We start from the raw sequence: 12,788 nt of genomic DNA on the forward strand, positions 1-12,788 counted from the left end.
CGCCCTTCTCCCGACCGGATTTGGCAAGTTTTGTTTTCCGGGGCGCATACGCGTCCACTTTGTAAAGTGCCTCGAGATGACATGTTTCATGAATTGGCGCTATATAAATAAAATTGAATTCAATTGAATTGAAAATGTTCAGAATGCAGCCTTCAGGCTGCATCATGACAACAGATAATAATACATATTAAAGAAATGTTTAAATTTCTGAAAAAAAAAAAAAAAAGCAAATTTTCCCGATTGATGAAAAGAAATCTCTCCCTTTTCAAAAGATTATACATTTTCCCCTATTATTTTGCATTTTAATGACATTAAACGATACCTTGCTATTTTATTGACTCCTTGCTACACAGACAACTTTTTCCTCTGTCCTTATATCCCTCGTAAATCTAAAGTTGGGAGGAACCATTTCTTGTAGTACTTTGCACTGCTATCTTGACCTAAAACAAGTTTCACTTTAAAACATGAAATCTAGTTTTTATTCAAGGATAGAATAACTACAGCTGAAAGTTTTTTTTCTGCTAAAAGTTCCCTTTACCTCTAAATCCAAAACTAGATTCCAAAAAACAAAAATGCCAAACTTAACACAAAATTAATGTACCTTTAAATGTCCTATTGATATAGAGCATATTAACTGAACCTCTTCCACCTCATCGTTTCCTCTAAATCTGTTTAATTCTTTTCAATAAAATTGTCTCCAAAGTCGATAATTTTCCGCAGGGCGCTCAGGATCAGAGTATCAACATCATCTTTCAGGTCGATTTCATCGCTGTAGTTCTTCACAGGAAAGATGCAGTTCAATGGGATTCCCACTGATGCACTGAAGTCTTTCATCTGAACATTGAAAACCAGTCATAGTTACAGTCTGAAACATGTTTGTCTTATATCTCTGACCAAATGGTCTGAAACTCACCTTTGTTTTTAGGTATCTGCTCTTGTACACATTCTTCAGGTCTTTCTCGATTTCACCACAAGCTTCATCGATGAGCGTCATCATGGCCATTTGAGGAATTCCTGCAGGAAAAGAGACTCAAGTTAATATTTTTTTAGCCGTTTTCAGTTTAAAAGGTTAAAGCAAGTGTCGGTAAATGCAGATGAAGGTTTTTTTCTAGATCCCTCTGTAAACTCACCCAGCTCACTGGCTGTTTCTCTGACCTTCTTTATCTTCTCCAGAACTGATGGTCTAATCTGTGAACTGTGGGCAGACATCACACAGACCAGCACGTGGACTTTGTCATCAGCGGAGGGGTTCGGGTTGTAGTCTGGGTGACCTTCAGTTAGTGGAGAAACTGGGTTGAACTGGAAAAGAGCAAAAGAAACAACATGAACTTTATTCTAAAAGCAACACCAATCTGGTCGTTATTTTAGAGGAATCATTCATTCAATCACTTTTTTAGGCTGCACCTTGTAACCTTCCTTCACGTGTCCTTTCAAAGCCAGCTTGATGTCGTCTACATGAACTCCTTTGCTGCTCCCCTCTTCCAGACCCATGGTGTCAGTAAAGACCACAGGATAAAACGTCTTTGAGCTTCCTTGTCCTTTAATGAATTTATGAGTTTCATACTGAAACACAGAAAAAAAATGGATCCAGAGAAAATTACTGTTACTGAAGCAGTGATTTTTTTTGGATAGATCTATCGAACCAAAACTGACAGACAGGAAGCAGAAAGAAGGTTGGAGCTGATCTCCATTTTAGCAGACATACTTTATAAACACAAATTCAAACAACAAATTCAGATCAATGCAACACTGACTCTATTTCTGGAAGATGCACAGAAACGTCTTAGTTTTCTCACCGTTTTGGTAAAGGGGAGAAAACCGGCACAGGCCAAAGCAGGAGTCGACATCCGTCCTCGCATGACGTTACTGACAGAGTTGATGAAACTGGACCTCCCAGCACCAACAGGTCCGTACAGGAGGACTCGAAGGTACCTGATGTCATCTTGTGCAGGCTTGTATTCCTGCACATACTGACGATCCTCCTGTACGTTTCTGGGAACAGAAAGTACATCCGTTAGTTCTGTCCTAAAACAAACAGGACCCAACAGAAAATATCGAGTCTGTAAGAATCTGAACCCAGATAGAACCAAAAACCTGCAGAAGAATTTAAGAAAACGAAAAGACTTCATTTCACAATATCTTCAATTTATTTTAATAAAGATGTTGGTAAAAGTTTCCCTAACATTTAAAGATTTAGACAGTTGTGTTATTTTCCGGGTAAGAAGAGGCTAAACTAAACTGTCAGAGTGAGATAACTTGATTCAGCCACAGCTGTTTTCAGGGCTTCTGAGAACCTCTCTCACTGTAACTCTAGATGCAGGTTGGTGTTCAGCAATACTTGGTTTTGATTCTCTAGCCTCTTTTCTTCAGGATAGTTCGAACCAAGAGACACATTCCCTAACTAACACATCAGCCGCTATGATCAAAATACGTCAAATTCTCCCATTTTTTTATGAAGAGTTCTGCAATGGTCATTTTATCTATATATGTAATATGGACTCTGTTCCTCTTAGCCTGTAGTCAAACTAAAGAGTCCAAACACCTGTTAAAATGCATTTTTTTTCTGATGTTAACAATCAGGAAGATCTCACATTTAACCTCTACCATTCCACCTAAAAAAACAACACAGTGAACAAATAATGAGAGCATAACTCCAGCAAAATTCTGGTTATACATCAGTTAAACTTTATTGACCGGTATTGAAATCTATTAAAAAGAATGTTGTTTACAGAAAGTGCAGAAAGTCATTAATATACCTGCACCTGCCGACCTGAGGGGTCTGGTACACAAACATTTCAGATAAACACTTTGCAGCAAAGCCACTTCAAATTTTAAAAGGCGATAAGAGAATGTCAAAATCCATCCTGAAAGATAATGGACCTTAATATTAGACTTATGAAGGCTCTTCTTCTGGTCCTTGTAGAAAGACTCTAAGACTGAAAGAAGGTTTTGTGTTTTGTCAAAAGATGGAAGGGATCAGGATCTTTGCGCTGGTTTTTGAAGGTTTAGGTCTAATCGTACGTCAGTGTTGGAAGCCTCCCTCACGTAGTTACTCTCGTCTTTTCATCAGTTATAGAAAAATGTTCAGATCTAGCTGTTTGTGTTATTGTTTCATATTTCCTCCAGTTGTTGATGACTGTACTGTTTGGAGTTTTGTACCTTTTCCCTAATGATACTTTAGCAAATTGATGGTCACATAGCTCCTTTGTAATATTACTACAAACAGCGGCTTTAGCCAGGGAAAAATGTCAAATAATCCCAAAAGGATTGCTGAGCTTTATTTGCAGTTGCAAGCAGGCTTAAATTGTAGGTAATCGGACTTTCCCTCAGTTTTTCTGTAAAGATTTCTATATCTATCCAGGAGGCATTGCTGCACATGGAGCCACATCCTCATAGGCACATTCCAAGTCAAATGCAAATCAACAACTATCAGCATCACTGCAACTGCAGGTTGCTCAAGTGTGAGCTGCCAGAATGGATGAAAACTCTTTGTAACTCTTTGTTAGTTCAACTGAAAACTGAGCAAAAGTCCAGATGAGTTCAATTAAAGCCTGTTTGCTGTTTTCATGACCCGAATTTTCTGCAACTTATGTTAGACCAGTACCCAAGAGGACTGAATGGTGGAACAAAGTATTGGTTTAAAGGTGTGTACACTTATACAACCAGATTGTTTCAGCTTTTTCATTTTTACATTTCTTTTTAATAGCAGATTTGCTTTTTGTTTTATTATTCAGGTTACAGGTTGTATTAAAAATTAGGCAAGGTTTCATTTAATAATTGTTCCTTTTCTCCAATATGATAGTTTGTTAGATCTAAATGTATCTGAACTGCGCTATTTCCATCCACCACCACTTTAAAACGTTCTACACAAAATCCCGTTGCTTCTTATTGACTGTTTACTGACAGTTTTATTAACCACTTCAGATTTTGAGTATTGCATAGTAGAGCTCTTCTGTCCCACAGCATACTTTTCTGTTATGACAATCTACTCATAAACAATATATCCATGGATGTCTCTCACTTCAAAATTCATTTATTTATTTATTTATTGTGTTTGTCTAAATGAAATGCAAATAGTTCAAATACACTTGTAGAACATATTGAACAGCCATTGGCAGTTCTACTGTAAACTCACCCCCAGTACAGTTCTCTCCACGGTCGATCCAGAACTGAAGAGAAACATTAATTATGTTTCTGCAAAGATGACTAAAACATTTTCAAAAACAAAATGCCAAATTCCTCCTATGCTGTCCAGCTTTTTTACCAGGTGGAAACACATATATCACAGCAGAACACAGTCACCAGTAAGTGCACTACTTCACTTCCCCTTTCAGTTTCCTGTAATGTACTTGTACTTGGTGAAAGAAAAATGTAATCACTCACGAGCAGACGGCTCATATTCTTTGACTTCTGAAAAAAATAAAAATAAACAGAAAAAACATCAGTCCAAAAAGATTTCCCTCAATCCAGTCAGAAAAACATTGAAAAGTATAACCACAAAGTGCTGTTAGCTTTTTTTTTAATCTAAGCTGATGCCTTTAAACAACATTTGAAATATCGGCTTTCACTTTCAAATCAGTTTTCGCATCAGTTGCAGAGGATAGTAAATTTGCTCCATTAGAAAGTGTATTAGATCTGTATAATGTAACTCACCGAAAGGTTGCTTGAACAAGCCTTGAAACATTCTGTGTTTACTGCTCTGTTTTCAAGTGAACGAACAGCTAGAATGTCTTCTGTTGAATAACGCCCTCTGATGAATCTCTTACTTTCACTTTCTGTGAGCCCTGTGCTGCCATTATGTGTAGATTAGAAACTTTTTTGTCCCAATATTGACATTTTTTCTCACCGAGTCAATGCATGAGACTAGCTATTTACTGATACTTTTAACACTCAACAAAATATAATCAAGTAAGAAACAGTCTCTATCAAACACATTTAAGCGCTGACAATGAAAAGACAGAACTGACAACATCACCCTCTGCAGCTCATGGCTTGTGTCCATACTAAATTACATACCAGGGTTATCTAAAAATTTAGTAATTTGGTCAAACGTGCTCTAATTAAAGAAATATAAAGGTTCTACCAGTTCAGACCTGCTTACTATGAAAGACAAAAACAAAAAAAGGACTGTTTTTTTTTCTATTTTCTCTAATGTTTGGGTAGTGATACTTTCTACCTGACTTTAGAATCCGTAAGGAGTGGCTGCTTTTGATCAGCAAGATTTCTTTTTACTTTATAATGAAATCTCTCTCCGTAAATGTGTTCTAAGTTATCCAAACTAATCCCCAGCAATTTACTGGCAGTGGTCACTATTTTCTCCAATGTTCTCTTTCGTGTATCCATAAGGCCGTCAAAGTAGCATTTGATTGTCCATTTAAGCTCTGTAAAACATGGATTTTAAGTTTATAAAAATTTCTTAAAATTTTCTTTATTGTAAATAATCGAAAGAAAGGGACTTTTTGTTCATCGAATTTTCTATGTTTTTTTTTTCTTTTGTTATGTAATAGTAATAATAGTAGTATCATCTTTGTTGTCATTGAAACATACATTACAACAAAATTTGTTCTCTGCTTTTAACCCATCCCCTTGGGGAGCAGTGGGCTGCCATGTGCGGCGCCCGGGGAGCAATCTGGGGTTAAGGGTCTTGCTCAGGGAGCCAGAGTGCAGGCGCTGGGGATCGAACCGGGTACCTGCATCCTTCTCTGAGAGCAAGCGCGCTGCTCTAACCACTAGGCCAACACTCCCCAAACCCGTCTGCGTTTCAAACAAATTTTCCCCACTCAGCGACACACCCGCTGAGAAGCCGACCCTGATTATTGGGAGCTCAATAGTCAGAAACGTGGCACTAGAGACACCAGAGACCATAGTTAAATGCCTGCCAGGGGCCAGAACGGGCGACATAGAATCTTAACTAAAACTGCTGGCTAAGGATAAGCGTAAATACAGTAAGATTGTTATTCACGCTGTCGGTAATGACACCCGATCACGCCGATCAGAGGTCACTAAAGTTGGTGTTGCTTCGGTGTGTGAGTTTGCTAAAGCAATGTCGGACTCCGTAATTTTCTCTGGTCCCCTGCCTGATTTGACCAGTGATGACATGTATAGCTGCTTCTCATCATTCAACCGCTGGTTGTCTAGGTGGTGTCCTGAAAACGACGTGGGCTACATTGATAACTGGAGAACTTTCTGGGGAAAACCTGGTCTGATCCGGAGAGACGGCATCCATCCTACTTTGGATGGTGCAGCTCTTCTTTCTAGGAATCTGGCCGGATTTATTAGTCCTCCTAAATGCTGACAACCCAGGGTCCAGACCAGGAAGCACAGCCGTAGTTTAACACACCTCTCTGCAGCTTCTGTACTGTTACCCATCCATTATCCTATTGAGACGGTGTCTTTCCCACGGCCAAAACTTAACAGATCAAAAACTTATCTAAAAGGAACAAATCATAAAAACCTAATAAAAATCAACACAGTTCACCTTGAACCTAAAAATAAAACAATTAAATGTGGTCTATTAAATATAAGGTCTCTCCCTCCAAAGACTTTGTTAGTTAACGAATTGATTTCTGATAAACAGATTGATTTGTTTTGTCTCACAGAAACCTGGCTATAAGAGGACTACGTTAGTATAAATGAGTCAACTCCCTCCAATTATTCAAATTTCCACATTCCCAGATCTGTGGGAAGAGGAGGAGGAGTGGCAACCATCTTTCAGTCTGATTTATTAATTAGTCCCAGGCCAATTAATAACTACAGTTCTTTTGAACATTTAACCCTCAGTTTCCCTCATCCAAACTGCAAAGCAATAAAACCTCTTCTGTTTGTTGTTTTGTATCGTCCACCAGGCCCTTACACTCAGTTTTTGGATGAGTTGTCAGATTTCTTATCTGATTTGGTGTTAAATACTGATAAGGCTATTATAGTGGGTGATTTTAACATCCATGTTGACACAGAATGTGATAACCTTAGTGTAGCCTTTAAAACCATCCTAGATTCAATTGGTTTTGCTCAAAATGTGCATAAACCGACACACTCTTGGCTCCATACTTTAGACCTTGTGCTGACATATGGCATTGATTGTGAAGAATTAACAGTATTTCCTCACAATCCTGTCCTATCTGATCATTTTTAATAACATTTGAGTTTAATCTAACTGAGTTCTCCACCCCCAAAAGAGGGTTCCATTACAGTAGATATTTATCGGATAATGCTGTATCAAAACTTAAAGAGTCTGTCCCCTTTTTAATATCCTCCGTATTGCAGAAATGCCCTGTAGATGGCAGCAATGTTGTTTCTTCCAATTCACAAATAGATGTCTTTGTAAACGGTATGACTTCGTCATTGCGTTCTGCATTAGACAATGTAGCTCCCTTGAAAAAGAAGGTGATTATTCACAGGAAGCTGGCTCCTTGGTTTAATTCAGAGCTGCGTTCCTTGAAGCACAATGTTAGGAAATTGAAGAGAAAATGGCGCTCTACACACCAAGAGGAATCCTACCTAATCTGGAAGAACAGTCTATTGTTGTATAACAAGACCCTTCGCAGAGTTAGAGCAGCATACTTTTCATCATTAATTGAGGAGAATAAGAATAATCCTAGATTTCTCTTCAGTACAGTCGCCAAACTTACCCAGAGCCACAGCTCTGTTGATCCATCCATTCCCTTAGCTCTTAGCAGTAATGATTTTATGGGATTCTTCATAAATAAAATTGATGCCATTAAAAATAAAATAATTGGCATCCTCCCAAACATGATTACCTCGTCCTCAGTAAGTGAGGCAGCATTGGAGGAATCCTTAGAACCTGCGCAGTGTCTGAACTGTTTAAAAGCAGTAGAGCTTTCTGAGCTATCTAAAATTTTAGCTTCATCTAAACCTTCTACCTGTATGTCAGACCCAATCCCAACCAAGTTGTTTAAGGAGGTATTCCCTCTGATCAGTGGTCCTATTTTAGACATGATTAATCTATCCTTGGTAAATGGATATGTACCACAGGCTTTTAAAGTAGCTGTTATTAAACCTTTACTTAAGAAACCATCTCTTGATCAAGATGAGTTAGTAAATTACAGACCTATATCTAATCTTCTTTTCTTATCTAAAATTCTTGAGAAAGTAGTTGCTAATCAACTATGTGAACATTTACAAAGTAATGACCTACTTGAGGAGTTTCAGTCAGGCTTCAGAGCTCATCATAGCACTGAAACAGCTCTGGTGAAGGTCACCAATGATATTCTCATGGCCTCAGATAATGGACTTGTGTCTATACTTGTCCTGTTAGATCTCAGTGCTGCATTTGATACAGTTGATCACAATATTCTCCTACAAAGACTTGAGCATACTGTAGGGATTAAGGGAAAAGCATTAGGCTGGTTTAAATTTTATCTGTCGGACAGATTCCAGTTTGTTCATGTTAATAATAAATCTTCCTCAAACTCTAGGGTCACTTGTGGAGTACCACAGGGTTCAGTCCTTGGACCAATTCTATTTACTATATATATGCTTCCGATTGGCAAAATTATCAGACAGCATGGGATTAATTTCCACTGTTATGCTGATGACACTCAGCTATATTTATCCATAAATCCTGATGAATCCAATCAGTTACTTCGACTGCAGTCATGTCTTGATGACATCAAAAGCTGGATGACTTTAAATTTCCTGCATTTAAATTCTGACAAGACAGAAGTTGTAATCTTTGGGCCAGAGTCTTCAAAAAATAAAGTTCTTAATCAATCACTTAATTTGGATGGCATTAACTTGGCCTCTGGTAATAAAGTTAAAAATCTTGGTGTTGTTTTCGACCAAGACATGTCATTTAAATCCCATATTAAACAGGTTTCCAGAGTTTCCTTTTTTCACCTCCGGAATATCGCCAAAATTAGAAACATTCTGTCCAGGAGTGATGCTGAAAAACTAGTCCATGCATTTGTTACTTCAAGGCTGGACTATTGTAATTCTTTACTATCAGGAAGTACACAAAATGCAGTTCGAAGTCTTCAGCTGATTCAAAATGCTGCGGCAAGAGTTCTGATGAAAATCAACAAGAGTGATCATATTTCTCCAATTTTAGCTTCCCTTCATTGGCTTCCTGTTAAATCAAGAATATAATTTAAAATTCTCCTTCTAACGTATAAAGCCCTTAATAATCAAGCTCCATCATATATCAGAGCTCTGATTACCCCGTATGTTCCTAACAGAGCACTTCGCTCTCAGGCTGCAGGTCTGCTGGTGGTTCCTAGAGTCTCTAAAAGTAGAATGGGAGGCAGATCCTTTAGCTATCAGGCTCCTCTCCTGTGGAACCAACTCCCAGTTTTGGTCCGTGAGGCAGACACCCTATCTATTTTTAAGACTAATGTTAAAACTTTCCTTTTTGACAAAGCTTATAGTTAGAGTGGCTCATACCCTGAGCTATCTCTATAGTTGTGCTGTGATAGGCCTAGGCTGCTGGAGGACATCAGGGTCTAATTTTCTCACTCTACTGATTTCTACTGTTCTTCAGTCTACTGTTCTCCAGTTTTGCATTGTATTACATTGAAATGACTGTCGTCATTTCAGCTTTTAACTTTTTGCTCTCTCTCTTTTTCTTCATAGTAGGTACACCTGGTCTGGCGTTCTGTTAACTGTGACATCATCCAGAGAAGACAGCTCACCCGCTACTACCATCTAATGTAGAACAGATTACTAGATCAATGTGTGCTTCTGTGCTTTTTTGTCTCTCTTGTTGTGTCTCTGCTCTGTCTTCCGTAACCCCAGTCGGTCGAGGCAGATGACCGTTCATACTGAGCCCGGTTCTGCCGGAGGTTTTTCTTCCCACTGTCGCTTCATGCTTGCTCAGTATGAGGGATTGCAGCAAAGCCATGTACAATGCAGACGACTCTCCCTGTGGCTCTACGCTTCCCCAGGAGTGAATGCTGCTTGTCGGGACTTTGATGCAATCAACTGGTTTCCTTATATAGGACATTTTTTGACCAATCTGTATAATCTGACCCAATCTGTATAATCTGACCCAATCTGTATAATATGATTGAACTTGAAAGTGCCTTGAGATGACATGTTTCATGATTTGGCGCTATATAATTAAAATTGAATATAATTGAATTGAATTTAGAATGGTTAAATATAAGAAAAGCTTATAACTTAACCTTACTCGATTAAACTGTATTTTTTACACTTCATCATGATTTGCTATTATGTCCTTTCAATGCCTAAAATCAATGCGCACCCCCCTCCCACTCCCTCCTTTGTGTTGAATAAGTAAAGTTTGAGAAAGCAAATGTAATTTTCTCTCAAAAAACTCTCATGTCGCTCATGCATTGACTTTTCAGCTATTCTCTACCACCAACTCGCTTTTTCTACAGTAACAGTATTGTATCTTATAGTTTAATATTCATTAAAGATTTCTAATTCCACTTGTGGGAAATCTGGATAGTGGACCAGAATCGAAGCGATTCTGGTCCACTATCCGGCGTCTCAGGAGGGGGAAGCAGTGCAGTACCAACACTGTTTACAGTGGGGGTGGTGTGCTGCTGACCTCGACTCGGGACGTCGTGCGTCGGTGGGCGGAATACTTTGAAGACCTCCTTAATCCCACCAACACGTCTTCCATTGAGGAAGCAGAGCCTGAGGACTCTGGGTCGGGTTCTCCCATCTCTGGTGCTGAGGTTGCCGAGGTTATTAAAAAGCTCCTCTGTGGCAGGGCCCCGGGGGTGGATGAGATTCGCCCTGAGTACCTTAAGGCTCTGGATGTTGTGGGGCTGTGTTGGTTAACGCGGCTCTGCAGCATTGCGTGGATTGGCAGACTGGGGTGGTGGTCCCCCTATTTAAAAAGGGGGACCGGAGGGTGTGTTCCAACTACAGAGGAATCACACTCTTAAGCCTCCCTGGTAAGGTCTATTCGGGGGTTCTGGAAAGGAGGGTCCGTCGGATAGTCGAATCTCGGATTCAGGAAGAGCTGTGTGGTTTTCGTCCTGGCCGTGGAACACTGGACCAGCTCTACACCCTCAGCAGGATTCTTGAGGGGGCATGGGAGTTTGCCCAACCAGTCTACATGTGCTTTGTGGATCTGGAGAAAGCATTCGACCGTGTCCCCCGAGGGATCCTGTGGGGGGTACTCCGGGAGTATGGAGTACCGGACCCTTTAATAAGGGCTGTCAGGTCGCTGTACGACCGGTGTCAGAGTCTGGTCCGCATTGCCGGCAGTAAATCGTACTCGTTTCCGGTGCGAGTTGGACTTCGCCAAGGTTGCCCTTTGTCACCGATTCTGTTCATAACTTTTATGGACAGAATTTCTAGGTGCAGCCAAGGTGTTGAGGGGATCCGTTTTGGTGGCCTTAGGATTGCGTCTCTGCTATTTGCGGATGACGTGGTCCTATATGCTTCATCAGGGCGTGATCTACAGCTCTCACTGGAGCGGTTCGCAGCCGAGTGCAAAGCGGCCGGGATGAAAATCAGTGCTCCAAATCCGAGACCATGGTCTTGAACCGGAAAAGGGTAGAGTGCCTTCTCCGAGTTGGGGAGGATGTCCTGCCCCTAGTGGAGGAGTTCAAGTATCTTGGGGTCTTGTTCACGAATGAGGGGAAGATGGAGTGGGAGATCGACAGGCGGATTGGTGCAGCTTCTGCTGTGAAGCGGGCGCTGTACCGATCCGTTGTGGTGAAGAAAGAGCTGAGCCAAAAGGCGAAGCTCTCGATTTACCGGTCGATCTACGTTCCTACCCTCATCTATGGTCACGAGCTTTGGGTCGTGACTGAAAGAACGAGATCCCGGATACAAGCGGCTGAAATGAGTTTTCTCCGTAGTGTGTCTGGGCTCTCCCTTAGAGATAGGGTGAGGAGCTCAGTCATCCGGGGAGGACTCAGAGTAGAGCCGCTGCTCCTCCACGTCGAGAGGAGCCAGTCGAGGTGGCTCGGGCATCTGGTCAGGATGCCTCTTGGACGCCTCCCTGGTGAGGTGTTCTGGGCACGTCCCACCGGGAGGAGGTCCAGGGGAAGACCCAGGACACGCTGGAGGGACTATGTCTCCCGGCTTGCCTGGGAATGCCTTGGGATTCCTCCTGAGGAGCTGGCTCAAGTGACTGGGGAGAGGGACGTCTGGGCCTCCCTACTGAAGCTGCTACCCCCGCGACCCGACCCCGGATAAGCGGAAGAAGACGGACGGACGGGCACTTGTGGGAAATGCCACTTCCAGGTTGCCATGGTGAATCACGTTATCTATTCCACTGATCAGGGCTTTTTTCATGCTCGTGCTCACGTTCTACTCATGGTTGATCTGGCGCTGTGTTAGTTACCTGACTGATATCACCTGTTCTAAAACTTGAAACGCTGAGTCTGACAGTGAGGTAGAACTACTCAGAGCAGCAGCTTTCTACTCAGGGTAGATTGACCATTTTTCTGAAACAGGGCCCACAATAAAGACGCACACCGCAACCTGCCCAACTATAAAGAAGTCTGACCCACTCACCAATCAGTGGAGTGGTCCGATCAGCACCTGGCGCTCACAGAGTGAGACCGCGGAACACCGTCTAACCAGAGTTGCAAAATGGTACTGTCAAGGTTTGTTTATCGATGAACTCAGGACACACACACGGGACTAAAAGTTTGAGTTTTTTATTGAAGGAAGTATGCTGGGTGGTGAGTGATGAAGACCGGAGGTTCAGGACTGCAGAAGGTCAGGGATGTAGGTGATGGCAGGAACTGACAGCCCGGAGTAAGAGTCCATAAAGCTAGGAGGCTAGGAAAGCATAGAGCTGCTTGGCTAGCAGGCCTTGTAGCAACACCAGTGCACAGAGTGGA

General features: G+C 41.3%; 2 protein-coding genes across 2 annotated transcripts; both read right to left on the bottom strand.

Annotated features, from left to right (window-relative positions):
• Nucleotides 1-290: 290 nt before the first annotated feature.
• On the bottom strand, nt 291-1,569 carry LOC110366654 (interferon-induced protein 44). Its single transcript, XM_036135035.1, has 4 exons — nt 1,405-1,569; nt 1,131-1,299; nt 914-1,014; nt 291-834 (listed from the first exon to the last, which is right to left on the bottom strand). The coding sequence occupies exons 1-4, from the start codon at nt 1,489-1,491 to the stop codon at nt 673-675; spliced, it is 519 nt and encodes a 172-aa protein (XP_035990928.1). The 5' UTR covers nt 1,492-1,569; the 3' UTR covers nt 291-672.
• A 186-nt stretch (nt 1,570-1,755) lies between these two features.
• LOC118562585 (interferon-induced protein 44-like) lies at nt 1,756-4,742 on the bottom strand. Its single transcript, XM_036135026.1, has 5 exons — nt 4,654-4,742; nt 4,384-4,410; nt 4,136-4,169; nt 1,797-1,992; nt 1,756-1,761 (listed from the first exon to the last, which is right to left on the bottom strand). Exons 1-5 carry the CDS (start codon nt 4,682-4,684, stop codon nt 1,756-1,758), a joined length of 294 nt encoding a protein of 97 aa, XP_035990919.1. The 5' UTR covers nt 4,685-4,742.
• Nucleotides 4,743-12,788: the final 8,046 nt, after the last annotated feature.

This window comes from Fundulus heteroclitus, unplaced genomic scaffold (genome assembly GCF_011125445.2).
Source record: "Fundulus heteroclitus isolate FHET01 unplaced genomic scaffold, MU-UCD_Fhet_4.1 scaffold_98, whole genome shotgun sequence".
Taxonomy (NCBI): domain Eukaryota; kingdom Metazoa; phylum Chordata; class Actinopteri; order Cyprinodontiformes; family Fundulidae; genus Fundulus; species Fundulus heteroclitus.

Excerpts from the sequence above, each read along its gene's own strand:
- LOC118562585 (XM_036135026.1), bottom strand. The coding sequence starts at position 4,684 with ATGTTTCAAGGCTTGTTCAAGCAACCTTTCG. Across the intron at positions 4,411-4,653 it reads CTTGTTCAAGCAACCTTTCG|AAGTCAAAGAATATGAGCCG; the intron begins GTGAGTTACATT and ends TATTTTTTTCAG. Across the intron at positions 1,993-4,135 it reads TGGAGAGAACTGTACTGGGG|AAACGTACAGGAGGATCGTC; the intron begins GTGAGTTTACAG and ends TTCTGTTCCCAG.
- LOC110366654 (XM_036135035.1), bottom strand. The coding sequence starts at position 1,491 with ATGGGTCTGGAAGAGGGGAGCAGCAAAGGAGTTCATGTAGACGACATC. Across the intron at positions 1,015-1,130 it reads AGAAACAGCCAGTGAGCTGG|GAATTCCTCAAATGGCCATG; the intron begins GTGAGTTTACAG and ends CTTTTCCTGCAG. Across the intron at positions 835-913 it reads GCAGATACCTAAAAACAAAG|ATGAAAGACTTCAGTGCATC; the intron begins GTGAGTTTCAGA and ends TTCAATGTTCAG.